At 36.1% G+C, this 23,964-nt stretch overlaps 1 protein-coding gene across 1 annotated transcript in view; it reads right to left on the minus strand.

Annotated features, from left to right (window-relative positions):
* Positions 1–23,964, minus strand: part of DNAJC10 (DnaJ heat shock protein family (Hsp40) member C10) — a 61,451-nt gene that overhangs the window by 13,240 nt on the left and 24,247 nt on the right. The window contains exons 11-16 of the mRNA XM_004476886.5: positions 18,113–18,202; positions 17,511–17,624; positions 16,001–16,115; positions 5,715–5,842; positions 5,314–5,430; positions 977–1,078 (exon numbers count right to left, since the gene is read on the minus strand). Coding sequence (XP_004476943.2) covers positions 977–1,078; positions 5,314–5,430; positions 5,715–5,842; positions 16,001–16,115; positions 17,511–17,624; positions 18,113–18,202 — 666 coding nt within the window. The remainder of the gene's footprint in view (positions 1–976; positions 1,079–5,313; positions 5,431–5,714; positions 5,843–16,000; positions 16,116–17,510; positions 17,625–18,112; positions 18,203–23,964) is intronic.

Here is a 23,964-nt window from a genome sequence, read left to right on the forward strand (position 1 = left end):
AGGAATCGGCAAACTATTTTTAAAAGTTTTAATGATCCCCCAATTTATTTTTTGTTTGGCTCTTGCCCATCCGTTTTCTTAAATCAAGAAATCTTTTATCTCTATATAACTAGAATCACTTTATACAGGGAAAAAGGCAACTTTATTTAAGATTATGGGTAGATGTGTATAGTTCTATTCTAGAACCAAGAATGGGTGGTTTGGAAATGACCCCTTAATTACTATGGAAAGCCTACCATCCTAATTTTTCTGACATTTTGACTGGCAATACTGTACCACCCCCCTACAAAACTTCATGCTACTGTTATCAGGTAATAGTAATGAAGATGTTAGCTTCCTTGGAAAAATAATAAAAAATAAAACAAAAATATTATTACTTTGCAGGAGGCAGAGATGACTAGAACAGAGTGGCCTTTAAATGGAAAAAAAAAAGCTAGAATTTTTTCATTTCTTTCATAGAAAGCAACTGTAACCAATTTAGTCAATTAAGACTATTAGAGAAAAAAGGGGAAGCCAAAAAATGCAGGCACTTCTGTTTTAATATACAACAGATTTGGCATAAGTTTCCCAGGCTTGAGGAGACCCTTCATTGGGGTCCCCGTACCCACACATTTCCTGGATATAATGGACTCATTCCTATGTCATTTATAAGGGCCCTGAAAGAAACTATCTTTGGTGGCCTACAGAGAAAACCGTGCAAGGTGACAACAAGGCTTTATGTGAAAGCATAATTTCATATATTTAATAAATAGTACGTCTACTAAATACAAGGCACTATACTAGGTAACAAACAAAACATAGCCTTTATTCTCAGGGTTTATTGTCAAATATATAAGAGTAAAACATTAGAAAAATAAAACAACTTGTCAGAAAATGTTTTGGAGTTATAAGAATAAATTCCATTATTAAATATTCACATGAAGTATATACATGAACAGAGAAGGATTTATAGCCATGGGCTGCAAATTTAAAATACCTCTATGAACTCCAAGATCTGTTCAGCAGAATGATGTCCTTCATATTCATGAATGTTGGACTGGTTGAATACCACTGTTGTTGGATAAGCCTGAATGTTATACTGTTAGGAATAAGAACACAAATTAAAGATTTTTAAGATTATCTATTTGCTCCAAGTTATAATCCATTTGTCTTTAAGTAAAAAAAAACAAAAACAAAACAAAAATTAAAAACATATTAAAAAACCTATTACTAAATTGCTGCCGATGACTGAAAAATTTAGCTCAGCTAAATTTAGCAGAGGAAGTAGATTCGTGATTGTACTGATGAGTATCTGACTCTCAAAACCCACAGACATCAAAACACTGAGAAGTGAGCACGGGTAATTACACGCTGGATCCCTTTTTACTCTCCTGATCCAAGGTGGGAAGAGATTGTGATGAGCAGGCTATATCTAGTTTGAGTCTTCTTAAAAAAAATAATGGATATAAGTGACTATAAACAAATAATAATGTGTATACTATCATATTTTAAGTTAAAGAATTATGAATCATGCCCTAAGAATGTGGTCACTTTTTATTCTAGAAATCATATAGCCTTTATGATACAAAATGCTATAATTTCCTTCTTAGTATTAATATGGGCACCACTCCATGAAACATTTTTTTAAAGTTCTATTTTTATTTTTTTCAGGTTATAAAGGGAATCCCTTTCTTTGATTTGCTATAATTGAACTCTGAGTCCTTAAAGTTGGTAGCCACTCACCAGCAAATTATGTTGAACTCTTTCATGAGGATTCAGAAATAATTTTAGAAAGAACAATGAAACCAATCACTTTTTGGGGGGAAAAAAAAAGTGCAAATTCAAATTCAGAAGACTTACAAAACAATTATAGCTGTTACTATGCAAGCACTCACTATGTGTCGAGCATTATTACATTCATTTAACATGTGGTTTCTCATCTCTTCCTCACAACAATTCTACCTGGTAGGTAAAATTACTAAATTTACTTAAAAAAAAAAAAAAGATTTACTTTGTATTTATTTATCTCCCCTCCCCTCTGTGTTTACAGTCACTGTCTGCTGTGTCTGCTTGTCATTTTTTTTAGGAGGCACCTAGAACCGAAGCGGGGCCTCTCATGTGGAAGAGGTGCTCAATCACCTGACTCACCTCAGCTCCCCATTTGTTGTGTCTGTCTTTCCTCCTTTTTTTTTCTTAAAAGAAAGTACTTTATTTTTTTCCTTCCCCTCCCCTTCTCCGCCCTGCTGTTTTTGCTGTCTGTGTCCATTTGCTGTGTGATCTTCTGCGTCTATTTTTCTTTTTTTGTCTTCTCTTCCCACCTTTCTCCTCTAGGATTCAACAGTATTTGATCCTGGGGACTTCTGATGTGGAGAGAGGTTCTCTGTCAATCGTGCCACCTCAGTTCCTGGTCTCTGCTGTGCTTCACCTTGACTCTCCCTTTTGTGTCTCTTTTGTTGTTGTGTCATCAACTTGCTGCATGACTCACTTGCGTGGGCACTAGGCTCACCACGAGGACAACTTGGCTTGCCAAGTGGGTACTTGCGGGGGCACCTGGCTCACCATACAGGCTTGCTTTCTCTTTTTTCACCAGGAAGCCCCAGGAATCCAAACCAGGTCCTTCCAGATGGTAGGTGGAGGCCTTATCACTTGAGCCACATCCGCTTCCTTGAATTTCCCCTTTATGTCTCTTTTGTTGTGTCAGCTCACCGTGCCTGCCCACAGGGCCAGCTCACCTTCTCTAGGAGACACTGGCAACTGAACCCTAGGACCTCCCATATGGTAGGTGGAAGTCCAATTGCTTGAGCCACATCTGCTTATCTGAACTTGTTTTATAGATGAGGAAACTGAGGTTTCAAGAGGTTAAGTGACTTGCTCAAGGTCAACCACTTAGTGAATGCTATACCTGGTCTCCATGGTTATCAGATTCACCTGGATTAGTTTTAAACCCTGACACTTTGCTAAATTATCTATATGATATTTAATTAGTTGAGAGGAAAAGCAGGAAAACTGTAGAAATTCAATTATGATAATTACTGTTTATTATAATAATTTTATATCTTTCGGTGAGTTGACTTATGTATATTTTTAACTTATTTTATGAAATTTCAAATGTAATAACAATAATCTAACCAATACCTACATAGAAATTGTTTTCCATAGTGGCAGACTGTTGAATTCTCTTTTTACCCCTTCCTTCTCCTCTTCTACATTAAGGGGAACAACCATTCTGAAATGAGTATGTTTCCAATCCACTGGATGTTTTTATACTTTTGCTAAATGTACATATATCCCTAAGCAGTATACTGTAATGCTGGGAGCATTAAAAACTTTGTCATTTTATTATACTCTGAATACTATCCTGCATCCTGCTCTTTTCACTTAACATTTCATGCTGGTTAACGACTGAGATCCAGCTTTAAATATTCTATAGTATTCCACTGTATGTCTATATCATAATTTATTTATCCATCAACTTCCTACTGTCATATTTCCAAGCTTTTGTTAACTTGAGTGGGGAACGTATCAGATTTATGATGTAATTTACATTTTCTTGAAGACTGATGAAGTTGAACATTTTTCATGTTTATTAGATGATGTAAATTATAAAATGCCTAAAATTTTTCCTATTTTTTTTTCTATTGGGTGTTTTCTCTTTACTGATTTGTATTCTTTAAATATTCTAGAAAACGTCTTCTCAGTTATGTGCTACAAATATTTAGTCTGTCTTAATTTTATAGTGTCTCTTCCTTTGGCAATAGTTTTAAAATTTAATATAGTCCTTACAGTTTCTATTTTTAGATATCTTTCTGTAGTAAGAAATTACTCCCCATAAAGATACCATATAGAGTTTACTTCTAACATATTTTTTTAAAAGCACTGCTTTCTTTCTTTTCCCATCCTCTTCTTTTCTCCCTCCCTTCCTTCTCTTCCCCCCCCCCCCAGAAGTTTACTTTATAATGAGAACTATAAAACATATGTAGAAGTAGAACACAATAAACTCCATGTGCTCATTATCCAGCTACAATAATCATCCAGTCACAGCTACTCTTATTTCATCCATAGCTCAGTCAATTCTACCCCTGCCTCAAGATTTTAAAGCAAATTCTGATGATCCATCATTTCGGTCATAAATATTTCAATACATATCTCTAAAATAAAAAAACTTTCCTAATATAACGACAATATCATCTGTTAGTATGCAAATTTCCCCAATTATCTCTTGGTCTTTTTTTTCTAACAGTTGGTTTGTTTGAAACTTGCATCCAAAATGGTCTAAACATTGCATTTATTAATGTACTTTAAGTCTCTTTTAGTCGCCTTCAATTTATTTGTTCAATGAATAAATCGAATTAACTGGGTCATTTGTTTTGTAAAGTTCTCCACACGCTAAGATTTTCAGATTGCATGTCCATGGTGTCACTTATCATATTCCTCTGTTCACTGGATTTCCTATACATTTTTAAATTAGGGGGCTTGATATGCTTTAGGTTTGTTTTTTCTTGCCAAGAATATTTCATAGATGGCATTGTAAATTGTTTTAATTTTCTTCAATTAACTACATTTACCAGAGAAGTATGAGGAAAGCCAAAGACTAAAAATCATAGAATATCAAAATGTAATAGGGAAGCAGACATGGCTTGACTGATAGAGTGTCCGTCTGCCATATGGAGGGGTTGAGGGTTTGATCCCTGGGGCCTCCTGACCCGTGTGGTGAGCTGGCCCACACGCGGTGCTGCTGCACGTAGGGGGATGCTTCACTTCATGTAGGGGGAGGCTGCTGCACTTCATGGGGATGCCCCACACGCAAAGAGTACGTCCTGCAAGGAGAGCTGCCCCGCCTGAAAAGGGCAAAAGCCCGCCCAGGAGTGGCGCTGCACACACGGAGAGCTGATGCAGCAAGATGACGTGGCAAGGAAGAGACGCAGTTTCCCAGTGCCACTGGATGATGCAAGTGGACGCAGAAGAACACACAGCGAATGGACACAGAAAGCAGACAATGGGGGGGAAGGGGCTCAGAGAAATGAATAAATCTTTAAAAAAACAAAAAACATAATAAGACAGAAAAACCTTAAATAACTGGGAAATTATGCAAACATTTTTATGAAGCCACTAAATATGTTAAGTTTGATAAATAAGATCATCTACATATTCAATCACAAAAATTTCTATTCATGTTTTAATCTCATTACAATTTTTATCATTTAATTGTTCAAATAATTTACTATTCTCAATGGAAGATGTAAATGTGGAAGTATTATTTTGTTTTAATACTAGACTGCCAAACTCATTATATTTAAAAAACATTAAGAATAAATTTTTATATTTGTGCCTTACCACGTTACAGAGTCCCTCATGAACTGTACAATCTAGTGTACCAAACTTAAGCTGACCATAAAGGTGCTTTGATGCTTTTCGTAACTCTGGCAATAAAGCGCGACATGGTGGACACCACTGTAAAAGAAAAAAATATTCATAAGAACTAAGCCAAGTGAAACAAACAAAAATCATATTTGCAACAAGCAAATGCCAAATAACTTACACTATACTTGCAAATCATGAGTATATACTTTAATCCCTGGAAGGGCAAGTGTATCAGTTATCACTTAGAAGCAATATGTGCTGGCAGAAACCGACACAGTCAAGTACTAACAGTTCAAGGTTTCTAGAAAATGTCTTTTTTGCCACGAGAGAAAACCTGATAATACCAAAATTTGACAGATATAAAAATAACTTACAGGGGCAAAAAAATCAACAAGCCATGGTTCTTTGTCATTGGCAGGAAAATTCTGAGGTCCCAGTGTGGTAACATGAGAATTAACACTTTCTTTGGCAAATGCAAGTATATCATATAGAATCTTCTTTCCTTTGAAAATGAGTAAGAGAAAATTTGAAATTTACATTCTGCCTTTTATCCATAAAAACATTTCAGTTTTATACTCAAAACAGCCAAGAGGAAACTCAAGAATGAATTGAATTGGGGGAGTTTTAGTTTTCTGTGTATTGTACACAGGTGTGCTCTGCCAGGAGTGCCCTTGCTTAGTACAACCTTCTGTTTCTTGGAGGACTAGTTTCAATAGCAAAGACCTCTCTGAAACGTTCCTTCATCTTCAGAGGCAGAATAATCAATTCCACAGTGTTGTTCTTTATGCTCGTCCCAGCTATTACTATGGCCTGATTACTATATCTGTATCTTTAGCCTAGACCCCTAGACCCCATTATGCAGTCAAAACTGTCCAACCCCTGTCAAATGAGGCCTTTTGCCTGTTGCACAAGTGAGCTTGGAACAGGTCCTCTAGTCTCAATCAAGCCTTCAGATGACTGCAACCCTGGCCTACCTTGACAGCAAAACTCAATGGGAAACCTAAGCCAGGACCTCCTAACAAACCTATTCCCCGATTCCTGACCCTAACTGCATGACTATATTAATGCTTGCTGTTTTAAATTATGTTTTAGGAACTGGTTACTCAGCAACAGATAACTAATAGCCCCCCTCCTCTCCTGATATTTTTTGTCTGACATAATTTGCCTATTTAAGTGTCTGTTTTCCCTACATAATGTTAAAGTAGTGATTATGTATGGTTCACTTTCTTCAACTTCCTAGTTTTGTACCTGTCACAGGTAAATGCTCAGTAACTATATCAACTACTAAAAACACTGAAACAAGGCAAATTATCTTATAAAGCTAGAGACTGCCCATAAGGAAGTACTTATTGTTATGGTAGACTTCCCAGGGGGAATATATTGAAAGCTAAGTTTTAAAGGGTGAAGGGAAAAATTTCAGGAAGATGGAGGATTAGAGAGGTGGAGGGATCACTTCTCTCCCAGAAAAAAATAGCTCTGGGACAGGTGGAGACTGTCTGGAGGGCTGCTCTGGGGCTCAGGGCACCAGGGAAGGTAGAACACCACCCAGAGGGGAGAGGGGCGAAAGAAAGGAGTCTCAGTTGGCTGTTTTCATGAGTAGAGCTGCAAAAGCAGCACTGGGCACCCTTCCCCCTACCTATGGAGCAAATAGCAGTCTGCGCGCTGCAGCGGATGTGGACAACAGTGGCTGCACATGAAGGGGGTTGTAGGGGCCCCCTTACCCAAGGAAAGGGGAGAGGGAGGGATATAGTCTACAGCAAATTAAGATTTTGGCCAGTGAACTTGTTCTGATGCATTGGAGGGCTCACACATTTCCAGACACTGTTTGCACTGAGAGGTGGTGGGAGCTAAAGATAATTGACCTTCTCCAGTACCCTACCTACTGCCAGGGGCTGGCTGCTGAAGAGGAAGAGGGAGGGAGGGAAAGTATGGCCAGTAAAGGATAGAGAACAGCCTTTGAAAAGTTTGTTTGTTGAGGTTTAGCCGAGGCCATTGCTTCCATACTACCCACCCTGTGAGGAGTTACACACTGAATGCATTTCCTCCTAACACCTGGGGTCTGAGCTGAGCGGTCTGCTAAAGAGCACCATCTGCTGGCTAGACCAGAAAAGTACATGAAAAAGAAAAAATAATAAACAAGAAAGGCAAACAGGGGCCTTTACTACTACCCTCTCCAAGGCCCTTGGAAACTAGCCTGTACCCCATTACTGGGTACTTAGCCCTGGTCTGAACAGTTAAACAGGGGCAATACTAAATATCTAGAACAAGTTGAACCATGAGTCAAAGAACAGCAGCAGCACACAGCTACTTAACAGTAACTCCCTAGATAAGAGAAAGAAACTGGACATCAGAGTAAATTCAGCATTAGAATCAGAAACCTAGACAACAGCAAAAATTACAAGCCATACAAAGAAAAAGGAAGATATGACTCAGGCAAAGGAACAAATGAAAGCTCCAGATGAGACACAGGACTTGGAACAGCTAATCAATGAGGTTCATACAAATCTCCTAAATCAAACCTAAATCAAACTGAAAGACAACATGGCTAGAGAAATGACATTAAGAAGACACTGAATGAGCACTAAGAAAAAAACTGAAATCGTGGATAGAAAAATAACAGAGCTTATGGGAATGAGAGACACAATAAATGAGAATAAAAATATACTAGAGGTACACAACAGCAGATGTGAAATCAGAGAAGAAAGAATCTGCTACATAGAGGAAAGAACAACTGAAAATGAAGAGAAATAAGAACAGATAGAGAAAAGACTGGAAAAAATTGAGCAGGGGCTCTGGGAGTTGAATGAACACGAAATATATCAACATGTGTTCTGGGAGTCCAGAAGGAGATGAGAAGGAAAAAGGGGAAGAAGGAAGATTTGATGAAATAACAGCTGAAAATTTTCCAACTCTCAAGAAATACCTGATTATACATATCGAGGAAACAAAGTATACTCCACTTACAATGAATCCAAATATACCGGCCCCAAGACATATAATATGCAGAATGCCAAAGCCAAAGACAGAGAGAAAATTCTGAAAGCATTTCAGAAACACAAATACAAGGGAAACATCACATACAAGGGATGTCTGATGAGGCTTAGTTTGGATTTCTCTTCAGAAACCATGGAGACAAGAAGGCAGGGGTATAATATAATTAAGGTACTGAAAGAGAAAAACTGCCAGCCAAGAATTCTTTATCCAGCAAAACTGTCCTACAAATGTGACAGTGAGCTTAAAATATTTATAGATAAATAGAATATAAGAAAGTTCATTAACAAGAACTTAGCTCTGAAGGAACATCAAAGGGAATTCTGCAGCCAGAAAAGACAAGACAAGAGAGAGAAATGTGAAAGAGTGTAGAAGTGAAGACTATCAGAAAGGGTAACCAAAAACCTAAAAAGATATACAAAAATAAGATATGACAAATGAAAGCCAAAGAATGAAATAGCTTAAGTAATGCCTTTACAGTATTAAAGTGAACTTAAAATGGATTAAACCCCCAAATCAAAAGATTTAAGGTGACATAATGGGTAAGAAAATATGAGCCATCCATTTGCTGTCTGTAGGAGACTTACCTTAGACCCAAGAAAACAAGTAGACTGAAAGTCAATGTTTGGAAAAAGTAGGTTGAAAGTGAAAAGTCAGAAAAAGATGTTTCACACAAATAGTAACCAAAAAAGAGCAGGAATGGATGTGGCTCAAGCAGCTGAGGACCTGCCTCCCACATGGGAGGCCCTGGGTTTTGTTCCTGGTACCTCCTAAAGAAAAAAAATAACAATGAGCAGAAAATGAGAAAAAAGTAACAAGCAGGCAATGAGAAAAACAAGGAGCAAAAACAGATGAGGGAGCCATCTGTGGGCGGGGGTGGGGGGTGGGAGGAGCAAGAGTAGCTATACTGATGTCAGACAAAAGAGACTTAAAATGCAAATATGTGATAAGAGATGCAGAAGACCATTATATAACAGAGACAATCCACTAGGAAAAGTAACAGTCATAAATATCTATGCACCTAACCAGGGTGCTCCAAAATATATGAGGCAAACTCTGGCAAAACTGAAAGGAGAAACAGACATCTATACAGTAATTGTTGGAGACTTCAACATGCCACTCAGATCAATAGAGAGAACACCTAGACAGAAGACCACCAAGGAAACAGAGTACTTGAAGAATGACAAACGAGCTGGACCTGACACCCCAAAAGCAGGTTATACTTTCTTCTCAAGTGCTCATGGATCTTTCTCCAGGGTAGACCACACATTGAGCCACAAAACAGCTCTTGATAAATTCAGATTGAAATTATACAAAGCACAGTGTCTCATCAAAATGGAATGAAGCCAGAAATAAATAATAGGTGGGAAGGGAAAATTTGCAAACATATGGAAACTAATCAACATGCTCTTAAACTATCTGCGGGTCAAAGAAGAAATTGCAAGAGAAATTAGTAAATATCTTGAGATGAATGAAAACAAGAACACAAAATATCAAAAACTTATGGGATAGAGTGAAGACAGTGCTGGGAGGGAAACTTACAGCCTTAATGTGTACATTATAAAAGAGCTTAAATAAAAAAAATCAGTAACTGGAGAAACTAGAAAAAGAAGAGCAAACCATATCCCAAAGCAAAAAGAAAGAAATAGCAAAGATTAGAGAAGAAATAAAGGAAACTGAGAATAAAAAAAAAAAAGAAAAAGAGAAATCAACAAAACCAAAAAGCTGGTTCTTTGAGAATATCAATAAATCTGACGAACCCTTAGTAAGAAAGAAAAAAGTGAGAAGATGCAAATAAATAAAATCAGAACTATAAGGGGGAACATTATAACTGACCCCACAGAAATAAAGAGGATCATAAAGAGGATATTATGAGATACTGTATGCCAAATGGACAGATTCCTAAAAATGCACAAACAACCTACAATGACTCTACAAATAATACAGGGACTCAACAAACTAATCACAAGCAAAGAGATTGGTCTATAATTTTTGACGACTGATTCAATCTCTAACGAACATAGATGCAAAAACTCTCAATAAAATACATGCAAATCAAATTCAACATCACATAAAAACAATTATACATCACAACCAAGGGAATTTTATTCCTGGTATGCAAGGATTGTTCAACATAAGAAAATAAATCAATGTAATATAACACATTAACAAATCGAAGGGAAAAAAACACATGGTCATTTCAATACAGAAAAGGCATTTGATAAAATCCAGCATCCTTTCTTGACAAAAATGCTTCAAAAGATAGGTACAGAAGGAAGTTCCTCAACATAATAAAAAGCATATCTGAAAATCCCACAGCTAACATTGTACTCAAGGGGGAGAGGTTAAAAGTTCTCAGGAACAAGACAAGGATGCCCACTGTCACCACTGTTATTTAACATTGTGCTAGAAGTTCTAGCTACAGCAATTTGGCAAGAAAAAGAAATAGAAGACATCGAAATTGGAAAAGAGGAAGCAAAACTCATTATTTGCAGAACCTGATCCTATATTTTGAAAATCCAGAAGTATCTATGACAAAGCTATCAGAGCTAATAAATGAATTCAGCAAAGTGGCAGGATACAAAATCACCCAAAAATAAGGAGCATTACAATATACTAGCAATGAGCAAGCTGAGGAGGAAAGTGGCAGGATACAAAATCACCCAAAAATAAGGAGCATTACAATATACTAGCAATGAGCAAGCTGAGGAGGAAATCAGGGAAAATTTTCCATTTACAATAGCAACAAAAAGACTCAAATATTTGGGAATTAATTTAACCAGGAATTTAAAGGATCTGTATTCAGAAAACTATAAAACAATGCAAAAAGAAATCAGAGAAAACCTAACAAATGGAAGGACATTCCATGTTCAGGGAATGGAAGACTACACATTGTGAAGATACCAATTCTACCCAAATTGATTTATAGTCAATGCAATACCAATCAAAATTCCAACAGCCTACTTTACAGAAATGGAAAAGTCAATTACCAAATTTATTTGGAAGGGAAAAGAGTCTTGAATAGCCAAAAATATCCTAAAAAAGAAAAGCAAAGTTGGAAAAGTCATGCTTCCCAACCTTGAAGTGTATTATAAAGCTGCAGTGATTAAAACAGCATGGTATTGGCATAAAGACAGACATTATTATCAATGAAATTGAACTGACAGTTAAGAAACAGACCCTTACCTTTATGGCCAACTGATTTCTGGTAAGCCTATTAAGTCCACTTCTGGGACATAACAGTCACTTCAACAAGTGGTGCTGAGAGAACTGGATATCCATATACAAAAGAATTAAAAGAAGACTCCTATCTCATCCCCTTTACAAGAGCTAACTCAAAATGGATTAAGGACCTAAACATAAAACCCAGGACCATAAAACTCCTAGAAAATAACATAGGGGAACATTTACAAGGCCGTGTAGTAGGTGGGGGTTTCTTGAATCTTACACCCAAAGTATGATCAACAAAAGAAATACATAAATGGGACCTCTTCACAACTGAACACTTCCTCATCTCGAAGGACTTTGTGAAGAGAATAAAATGTCAGTCTAATCAAAGGGAAAAAATATTTGGAAATCACACATCTGACAAGGGTCAGATCCACGATAGAGATCCTTCAACTCAATAATAAAAAGACAAATGACCATATTAAAAAATGGGCAAAGGACATGAATAATAGATATTTTTTTCTAAAGAAAAAATACAAATGGTGAAAAAACACATGAAAAAATGCTCAGCATCACTTGCTATTACAAGGAAACTCAAATCAAAGCTAAAATGAGCTATCATTTCACAACTACTAGAATGGCCACTATTAAAAAGGTAGAAAATACAAGTGTTGGGGAGGATGTACAGAGAGAGTTATGCTTATTCACTGTTGGTGGGAATGGAGAATGGTACAGCCACTGTGGAAGTCTGTTTGGTGGTACTAAGGATGTCTGATACAGATCTACCATTTGTCCCGGCAATACCACCTCCCTGCCCCCTCCCCCCACCCTCTTCTTGGGGCATTCACTCATTTCAAGGATAAACTGGCAATTAAGGTGATCCCATATTAGGTACAGGCATAGAATTCATCACAAGTGATTTCTCTGATTAGCTTATTAGAGTGGTAGATGAGGCCTCTCCAAATCCATGATATTTACATTATGAGTTCTCTCATGTAGTATATCATAAATGACATGCATCCATGAATGTCCTTAGACTATCGGAAGTAGTGATGACTACAGAACTTCTGAACAGATTAAAAACATAATGTTTCTTTATTATGTTAACTCTCTGGTATGTTTAAAGGTTGAATCTATGGCTAAAGTCTTTTATCCAAAACCTTTCTAGTGTGAGCTGCTACATTTAAAGTGAGAATATTGACCGGTGGCTTTCTCAAATTATTGACATTCACAAGGATTCTCTTCAGTTTGAGTAATCTCTTGTTGTCTAAGACTAGAAAAATGAAGGTTTTCACATATATATATTATAGTTTCTTTCCAGCATGAATTCTCTCATGTTGCCGGAGAGCTGAACTACAAGTGAAAGGTTTCCCACATAGACAACGTTCATGGGGTTTCTCTACAGTGTGAGTTTTCTCACCCCCCCCACCTTTATAAATTGACTTATATTTACATTTTATATAAACAGAATAATACAATATGCTACAATATATATTTGGTTCATAGTAATGTGGTAATATAGTATTTTGTCCCTTTGTGTCTGGCTTGCTTCACTCAACAATCTCCCTGCCCCCCCACAACTGAGAGCAGTGACATGAACAGACATCTGCACACTGATGTTCATAATGACATTATTCCTAATTGCCAAAAGATGGAAACAACCCATCAACTGATGAATGGATAAACTGTGGTATATACACATGATGGAATATTATGCAGCTGTAAGAAATAAAGTCATGAAGCACAAGATAACATGGATGAACCTGGAGAACATTATGCTCACTGAAGCAAGCCAGGCACAAAAGGACAAATATTTTATGGCTTTGCTATTAACTAAATATGAGGACACTCATGGAGTTAATAGCTGGAATGTAAGTCACTACAGAACAGAATGTAGAGAATAGAAAGCTGAGGTTTAATCTGTGCAGAAGTGGTAAAAATTTGTAAATGAACAGAAATCATGAAAACACATAATAGGATTTGTAATTAGTAGCACTAACATATGGGTATGATAGGGGGTGTTGTTTTGTCTTTTGGAGTAACGAAAATGCTCTAATATTGCTTGAAGTGATGAATGTGCAACTGCGATTATATCAAATGCCACTAATTATACACTTTAGATAAATTGTGAGGTTTATGAACAAAAAAAAAATAGCGTGTTGAGGGAAAAATACAGCAAATTCCTACTATAGTTAGTAGTAATACCGTGATGATGTTACGAATGTTTCACAACAATGCAAGGTATTTGTGGTGGGGTGATATATGGGACCCCTGTATGATGCTATGTATGTTTGTTTTGTATGTTCAGAAACTTTTACTATATGCTTATTGTTTATGTATGTTCATGTATGTGAATGATATACTTCAATAATTTTTTTTAAAATTTTAAAAACAAAAGTTGATAGGGCATTTGCTAGGTATTTTGAGGGGGAGAAAAGAGTGATGATAATGCAGCAGAGGAAAAATCATGTGTGAAGCACAAGGTAGTGAAAGAACATGGCATTTGCAGGGAGCTACAAGTAGCTGGACCTAAGATTATCTGGAGGACCAGAGGTGGGAGATGAGAACCGGACAGATGGCAGAGGCAGATTATGAATGTATTCATCATTTAATAATTGTTTAGTGAGATTCTACTATGCCCCAGGCACTATTCTAGGAACTGAAGATAGAGCAGTGAGTGGAACAATTTTTTTTTTAACTGCTTTGACACTAAGGAATTTGAAGATTACTGGAAAACTTGCCAGGAAAGTCTGGACAGAGACATGATAAAAGAATGGTGTTCTAAGGCAGTAACTGCGAACAGAACAAGGAATTAACTGTAAAGAGGAGAAGGTAGAGGACAGGTAATCTAACAGGAGGCTATTATCCAAAATGAAGGAGATGATGGCCTGAACTAAGTCAGGAAGCACAAAGGAGGGGGAAGCTGAGAAATACTTGAAGGGTTAAAAAAAGAATAGAGGTGGCGGACTTGGCCCAGTAGTTAGGGCGTCCGTCTACCACATGGGAGGTCTGCGGTTCAAAACCTGGGCCTCCTTGACCGGTGTGGACCTGGCCCAGGCGCAGAGCTGATGCGTGCAAAGAGTGCCCTGCCACGCAGGGGTGTCCCCTGCGTAGGGGGAGCCCCACGTGCGAGGAGTGCGCCCCGTAAGGCGAGCCGTCCAGCACGAAAGAAAGTGCAGCCTGCCCAGGAATGGCGCCGCCCACATGGAGAGCTGACACAACAAAAAGAAACACAGATTCCTGTGCTGCTGACAACAACTGAAGTGGACAAAGAAGACGCAGCAAATAGACACAGAGAACAGACAACCGGGATGGAGGAGGGAAGGGAAGAGAAATAAAGAAATAAATCTTAAAAAAAAAAAAAAAAAAAAGAATAGAAAACCATTATTGAAACTTGTTCACACCTGGAACTTTTAGGAGGTGTATAGGTAAGTGGCTAAGTCTAGGTGTTACAGTTAGACACATTTGGATTAAAAAATCTACATTGGCAAGTTATTCATGTACTGTGGGGCAAGCTACTTAACCATTCTGACAGCATTATGAAGAGAAAATTAGATCATGTATGTAAAGCATTTTTCCAAGTGTCTTTTAGAAAGCACTGAATAAACAGTTATTGTTAGGTTTAATTCTGTCAAGCATTTGCTCATACAGGACCTTCTTTAGAAGGTCTCACTTCTTTTTCCCCCCGTATTTATTATGGGAAGTTGAACAGTCAATGCTCAATTCAAATGTTACCTCTTGACCTATATTATGCAGAAGTCTCTTTAGTTGATCTTGTTATAATTTATACAATATGGCTATTAAAATATTTTTCACTATGTATTCTAGCTCTTTCTTCCCTTCTTATGTAGCTGAGATGCTACATAAGCATATTTTACAACTTTTATCCCCAATACATAAAGCAGTACTTTTAAAATAACAGGCATTTCATTAATATCTATTATTCAGTTAATTGTATTTTATTTAGTAGTTTGTGTGTCTCTTTTGCAACACGTGATCAGGTTATGAAGTATCCCAAACCAAAGGCACTGGAAGTATACTTAAATGAGCACAGAGCTAAAGACCAAAAATAATTTGAAAGGTACAAATGTAATTATAAATACAAGGGTGTTAACTAAGTAGTTTGTGAAGAAGTTTTGTAGTCTAGAAGACAAATTCAAAAGAACGCTTGGAAATGGTCTATAACACCTAAGATGCTACATTAGCATACCGAAATAGAAACTGCAGGTACTGCTTACTTTTGCCAATAAGCAGAACCCTTACTCACTAGCCTGTGTGTCACCAGAATTTCTGCTGAAACAGTCATCTAAATATTGAATAGAGAAAAAATTATTTTAAAAGAAGTGTAAAGAGGATAAAACAATTGTATGTAATTCAAAATATCACTTCCCATAAGCATCATTCTCATTTACCAATAAATGAAAACAAAGACAAAAAGCACAATTAATTGAGTTACTATTTGAAATGAAGATAACATTTTATTATTTCTCCCCCTTCTTACCATGATGAATTTCATATTCTTTGGTTCCTTGCCCTTTAAATACTGCTAGACAAGGCTGAAAAACATAGAGATTACTACAGATGTCTGGTGCAGAGAAACAGTCAAATCTGCCAACCTAAAGCAAAAGAGAAGGTTCAGTTTGACTTAAACATAAAGTTTTTACATATTCATAAAGAGAATCCAAGTATGACACATGATGAGGAAGACAGAAATAACTCATTGGCATTGAATACTGATACTCAATTTAGTGTTTTTTTTTTAAAGCCTCCTAGAGAGAGATCAAAAACCTTACAGGAAATTTCCTAGAAAACACAAAGTTAAGAAATCTACCTTCCTAAAACATAGGGGATACCGATAACATTTTAGATTGGGGAAGAACTACTTTCTAAGTATGACTCCAGGTACAGACATAATGAAAAAGACTGACAAGTTTAGCCACAGAGTAGAAGAGCATAAATTAAATGGTAAATGATAAAACCAAGGAAATATTTGCAGCTTTTAAAACAATGGACTCATTAGGAAATAAAAAGATGGACAAACTTCTCATTAGGAAAAAGAAAATGGGACCACCTAAAGAGACAAACTAGAGAAAAATATGATTGGTTAATAATCATTAAAGAAATATTTTTCAGTCCTACTAAGAAGCAAATAAAGCGATTATCAGTAACATCACTTTTGGCCTATGAGAACGGTACAGTTATAAAGAATGATGATACATTTGGCAAGGGTGTGGAGAAATGGACATGCACATACTGTCAGTGAGATTACAGGATGTATAAACTTTCTGGAGTAATCTTTGATAATGAGGATGAAAAACCTTTAAGAAAATATATAACCACTGAGTCAAAAATTCCTTATACTAAGAAATTGACTGAAGAAGGTCTGCACTGATATAAACAATAATATATATATAAGAAGTTTGATACTGTTGAGTGAAAAAAATTTACAAAACACTATATAGCGAATCCATTTGATTAAAAAGTATGCATAAAAATTTACAAGTGTGTCTCTTATAATATATATGCATATGGCAATATTCATATGCCTACATACCCACACATAAACACACTGATGAAAAGTTTGAAGGGTCATTCAGTAAACTCTAAATAACATTAGTAATAGAAGTACAGGCAAATTTTAGATATTTTAATTCATTAATTTTCTTAATATTCTAATTTTTAAACAATTGCAAGCTTACACAAACATTAAAAATAAAAAACAAATAAACAGGAGAGATACTCTTCTATAGGGCATATTCTGGATAACTGTATGAAACAGATTTAATCAATTGTCAATTACCCAAGAGAAATGAAAATTAACCACTTTCAGATATCATGCCAATTTTTAATGGAAAAAAGGAAAAATAAAAATGTAATACCCAAACAATTATGTAAGGGAATTCCCAATACAATTTTGAATAAACCTTTTTAATGTTATTTAACATTTAATTATATGTACTAAAGTAATAAGGTACACTAGCAAAAAGTCAGGCAGAATACACGTTTCTTACTTGAATATGTTCATTTTTAAGCAGAGTTGTCAGTTTCTTCAACTCAGGATCATTAGAATTTTCATTTTTTCCAAAATGAAAAAATAAAAGCCATCTATGGTGAGCTAAACGATCCTTAAAAGTGGTAAAGAAAAAGAAATGTCAGAGAGGGGAAATTCTAAGGATTCTGATCTTTATTTTTTTAATTTAAATTTTAGCTACCTTACCAAATACTTCAAAACATAGTCTAAAATTCAGACCTATTTGAGGCTTTTACTTTGCAAGTTTACTTGGAATAAAGTCAATCATATAATATTAAAGGGGGATAAGAATCACTAAACTATAGAATCTTAAAGTAGATGACTGTACCAAGTATGTATCAACATATGATGAAAAGTGAGCAATGGGGGTAGCAGGGAGTCAGATTTATCAGGTTTAACAATTTGGTAGGGATACCAACTCTGGACTGTAAAAATTATTCTGTAAGTACACAATGTTCCAAGGGTTTAACCTAGAGTTGACTGATAGATAATTCTTTGAAAAACTGCTATGGTCAATTACCTCTCTAGTGAGGAATAAACTAGTATTTAATTACTATTTATTATTATTAATAAAAACATTACCTCTAATGTGTTTGCCAAGAGTAGTTCAAAATCTGGAAGATTATTCATTATTTCCAAATATATTTCTTTAGCATCCAATGAATTAAGAAACTAGAATAAGAGAATCATATATTGTAATCTTTTTGAATAAACATCCACTTAATATAGTGTTTTGTTTTCAGTTCCCACAGAATTTCTAAGGAAACAATCACAGAAGTTAAACAGTTTTTAATCTATTTATTCAAAATGTTGCCTTTAAAAAAAAAGAGTATATCTGGTTTTGGCATTGTTGCAAACATATAACTGGGCTTTTTCTTAAAAATAGTGACAAAATAAATTCCATTTTTAAGCGTTTCATTAACTGGAATTTTCTATTAACTACGCTGTATGTTCTATGATAATCATCACAATACCTTGAAAGAGCATAAAATCCTGGTTTAACCTAAAAATTACCAGGAAAAAACCTGGATTATGCGCAATTTAATATTTAAAAATTTTTTAAAATTTTTTATTGAAGTATATAATTGATATATGGACATGTGTAAACAATAAGTGTATAGTAAAGATTGTGAACTTTCAAATAAACACACTAACATCACCACAGGGGTCTCATACATTACCCCTCCATCAATCCTTTGCATTGTTGTGAAACATTTGTTACAAACTATGTGCAATTTAATTTTAATGATAGCCATGTTTTACTGCTATAAATCCTTTAAGGATTTTTATAACATTAGACTATTTGACGATCTAATATACCTCATACCCCAACCAATAATTATCTTAAGAAATAAGAACTGGAGAATTTGAATGGAACTTAGTGCTCATTACAGAGGTTTTCAGAAATGATAACTGCCCCCATATCAAAGCACTTAAGAGTTTTGCAAAGTAAAATCCACTGACAAAGATCTTATCTTAAATATGTTTTAGATGCAGGTCTCTTTTACTGTTGGTGTTTAAAACACAAACAACTAAAAAGAAGACACTCCTACCTTCGAACAAATCTCCTTTATTTCTGGTCCATATTTTTCTTAGTATATTTTCTTTTACACAGAAATCTGCTGGCCTAATTCTCAATGAAGCAGCTATTGCTACAAAGGGTGCAGCAATGGTTACATCAAGAAAATGTATACAGGTAGTTGACAAAACAAGAGTTTAAAAATCCCTTCTCTCCACTACTACTTCAGATTCTTCTTATTACAGGACTTCTTGGTTTAATCTTTATCTTTAATTAAAGATATATTTATCTATGTTTAACAATTCAAATATTACTTGAAAGACATAAAACTACAGAAAAATCCTGTGGCAACTATCATGGTATTCACAGCTTAATTATAACTCATTATAAGAATGAAAATATGGCTAGAAACAATGGGTATAACATAAGAATAGGAAACAGCTTTTCTTCTAATTTTTCTTTTCTTAAAACTGTTTAAAAAATATCCATGGCATAAATATTCTTCAATATTTATATGAAATAAATTCTGCTACCAGTGGGTTTAAAATGCCAAAACAGGAAATCTATCATGTGTTAAGTTCTACAGCTCATTCACTTTAGTCATGTCCTATATGGAGATTTTTCTAAAAACACTCTTGTAGCAGCTTAGATAAATATACACACGAGTAACTATCTAGAACCTCATTATAACCCTGTTTGTCTTAGAGTAAAATGTAGTGGAATTACATTTATAAAGGATATTCTCTAGACTCTGAATTTCACCTTCCAGACATATTTAGATGGCACAGCATCTTACATTTTAAAAAATTAGAATGCTTTTAAGGAGGGTCATGGACTCTTTATCATTCTTTATTATATTTCTAATGTTAGGCATTTGTTTCCTGTCTAATACAGCACCTAAGCTTACAATTTTGTATCATGAAGTCCAAAGATCTCACTAAAATATTAGAGGCAAGAGCCTATATTAAAGGGTTGGCCAGGGTACAGGCAATCCTCATGTGCAAGAGTATAAACTAGAACAACTTTTCAGGAGAGCAATCAGGCAATACGAATTGAATTTAAAATTGCTGCAGCCACCCCATTCTAAACAGGTAACTGAATTAAAAAAGATAGGAAATTCCAGGAAGAGGCAGACTGGAAAGACACGGGACTTTCCTCTCTCAGCTAGAGGGCAGGCAGAAATGGCCTGGAAAAAAAGTCTTCTAGGATTTAGGACACCAGAGGAAGGCTAGACACCACACAGAAGAGAGAGGAGCAAAGGAAAAGAATTGCAACAGCAAAACTGAGTTAAAACTGGCAGGTGCAGCTGCTGACATCCTCCCCCACGCTGTAGATACTTCTGAATTCTCAGGCCTTGGGGACTGGCAGCAATAGACAAAGGGGGCCCCACAGATCCACCTCCCCAGGAATGAGGAGAGAGAGGAACACAGCCTAAAGCCAACTCAGTTTCTGACCCACAAATTTGGTCTGCTGTGTCCCAGGAGCCCTTCCAGGTGGGGTGGGGCATGACCATTGTTTGCCTTGGGTGCCAGCAAGGGTCTAAAGGGATCCAAATGATTGTTGAAGATGCAGAGGGGAGTGGAATTCTTTTCTATCAGGGAAAAGGGAAGGGGCTTCCAGCAAATGTTGGAGAACTGCCTCTGAAAAAGTTTTAATTATGAGGCTCTTAGCCTCCTGGCAGGATCCCCATCACATTGATCTGGGCCATGTTGCAGCAAACACACTCCCACCAGGCACTGAACTGAGAGCGCTGCCAAATACCACCATCTGCTGGCGGACCAAGGAAGTGCATGTGCGAAAATTAAAAGTAAGAAAGAGACTTTTTTCTGGACTTTACAATTTCTGTCCCTAAGGCCTTTGGAAGAGGTATGCAACCCATTATCGAGCCCAGATTTGTGCAGCTAACATGGATAATCCTGAAGATCCAGATCAGGTTAAACCAAGAATCAAAGAACAGCAGTAATATACACCCTCCTGCCACTAAATCCCTATGAGAGAGAGAGAAATTGAGCATCTGAGTAAACTCACCATCCTAACTAGATGCCTAGATTTCAGCAAAAAATTACATGCCATACTAAGAAAATGGAAGAAATGGTCCAAGAAAAGTAATATATCAAAACCCCAGAAGAGACATAAGATTTGAGACAACTAATCAACAAAATGTATACAAATTTTCAAAATCAAATTAATGAGTTGAAAGACAATATAGCTAAAAGGACATCAAGATAACACTGAACAAAAACAAAATTTTCAAAACCTGCATAGAAAAGTAACAGTGCTTATGGGAAATACATAATAGGTAAGATGAAAAACAAATGAGAGGCATACAACAGCAGATTTGAAATGACAGAAGAATAAATGACACAGAAGACAGGACAGATGAAACTGGAGAGAGAAAAGAATGGAAAAAATTGAGCAGGGGCTCAGGGAGTTGAATGATTAACACAAAATGCAGTAACATACATGTCATGGAAGTACCAGGAGAAGAGAAGGGAAAAGGGGCAAGAAGAGTTTTTGAGGAAATGATACCTGAAAATTTCCCAACTCTCATGAAAGAAATGAATTTACATGTCCAAGACTATACCCCAATCAGAATAAATCCAAACAGACCTATTCCAAGACATGTATTACTCAGAATGTTGAATGTCAAAGATAAAGAGAAAATTCCAAGAGCAGCAAGCAAGAAGTAAGCCATCACTTACGAGGGATGCCCAATAAGACTTCATGCAGATTTCTCATCAGAAACCATGGAGGCAAGAAAACAGTGGTATGATACAATTACAATAATGAAAGAGAAAAACTGTCAGCCAAGAATTCTGCATACAGAAAACTGTCCTTCAAATATGAGGGTGAATGTAATATATTCACAAGCAAACAGTAAAATATTCACCGAGAGTTTGTAAAAAACTCTTCTGCAGGAAATATTGAAGGAAGCCTTAGAGCCTGAAAGAAAAGGACAGGAGAGAGAGGCTTGGAGGAGAGTATAGCAGAAAGGATAACCAAGAGTAAAAAGACAGATGAAAATGATTATATATAATGACATATGAAAACCAAAGAATATAACAATAGAAGTAATTCATTTACAGTAATATCACTGAATATTGTAGCAGTTTTATATTGTTTATGAATTCCAAAAATAGATATGTTTGTGAACTGGTCTGTTCCTCTGGGCATATTAGATTGTGTCTGGTTCAGAAGTTTCACTTTTGATTAATTTATGATTAGGCTTTGATTGGGCCATGTCAGTAGGATGTTGAGTCCCCACCTACCAAGGGGGGCAGGGAATCACAGAGAAAACTACATGGCAGAGGAGTTAGTTGGAGTTTTGATAATGGAGTTTTGATACTGGAGTAAACACACAGAGAAGGAGATACATGAGGAAGGAGAAAAGGCTCTATTAGACATGGCAGAGGCCCTGGGAAAAGAGATGAGCCATTAGCTTGATTGTCTACAGCTGGCCTTTAAGAGAGAGCAGAGTAGCTGAGCCTGGAGAGAAACAAGCCCCGGGAGAGAGATGAGACTTATTCCAGACTAAAGCTGATACTGAAAGAAGCTAGGACCAGGGAGTCTTAAGAGGAAGAGGAAGCCTAAACCCTTCCAGATGTTGGCAGCCATCTTGCTCCAACATGTATCAACAGACTTTGGTGAGACTTACACTTTATGGCCCATTAACTGTAAGCTTCTACCCCAAATAAACACCCTTTATAAAAGCCAATAGACTTTTGGTACTTTGCATCAGCACCACTTTGGCTGACTAATACAAATGTGAATGGATTAAACTTGCCAATCAAAAGACATAGGCTGACAGAATGGATAAAAAAACATGAGCCACCCATACACTGCTTACAAGAGACCCACCTTAGACCCAGGGATAAAAACCTGCTGAAAGTGAAAAGTTGGAAAAAGATACACCACACGAACAGTAACCAAAAAAAGAGTTGGACAAAACAGACTTTAAATGCAAAAAGTTTATAAGAGATAAAAGAAGGCCATTATATTATATAAAAGAGAAAATTCACCAGAAGATATAATAGTCATAAATACTTACATACCCAACCAAGTGCTCCAAAACATAGGAGACAAACTCTGGCAAAACTGAAGGGAAAACAGGCATCTCTACAATAATTGTTGGAGACTCTAATACCCCACTTGCATCATTAGAACAACTAGACAGAAGATGAACAAGGAAACAGAGAACTTGAACAATATGATAAATGAGTAACACCTAACAGATACATACAGAATGTTGCATCCAAACTCAGCAGGTTATATGATCATCTCAAGTGCTAACTCCTTCTCCATGATAGATCACATGTTAGGGCAAAATGCAGCTCTCAATAAATACAAAAATATACAAAGCACCTTCTGAGATCCTAATGGAATGATACCGAAAATGAATAATAGACAGGAAAAAGGTAAATTCACAAATGTGTGGAGGCAAAACAACACAATCCTAAATAATGAGTGGGTAAAAGAAGAAATTCCAAGTGAAATGAGTTAAATATTGAGACAATGAAAATGAGAACACAACTTATCAAAAATTAAGGGATACAGCAAAGGCAGTCTTGAGAGGCAAATTTATAGCTCTAAATGCCTATATTAAAAAAGAAGAGCTTAACTCAAAGAATTAACTGAACCAGAGAATCTAGGGAAAGAACAGCAAACCAGTCCCAAAGTAAGCAGAAGAAATAATAAAGATCAGAGCAGAAATAAATGAACTTGAAAACAACAACAAAAAAAAACACAACAGAGAAAAATCAACAAAACCAAAATAAATTGAGATCAATAAATTGATCAAATAAATTGACAAACTCCTCGTTAGACTAACAAAGAAAAAAAGAGAGAAGATGCAAAAAATACAATCAGAAATGAAAGGGAGAAGTTATGACTGACCCCACAGAAATAAAGGATCATA

Source organism: Dasypus novemcinctus, chromosome 7 (genome assembly GCF_030445035.2).
Source record: "Dasypus novemcinctus isolate mDasNov1 chromosome 7, mDasNov1.1.hap2, whole genome shotgun sequence".
NCBI classification, from domain to species: Eukaryota; Metazoa; Chordata; class Mammalia; order Cingulata; family Dasypodidae; genus Dasypus; species Dasypus novemcinctus.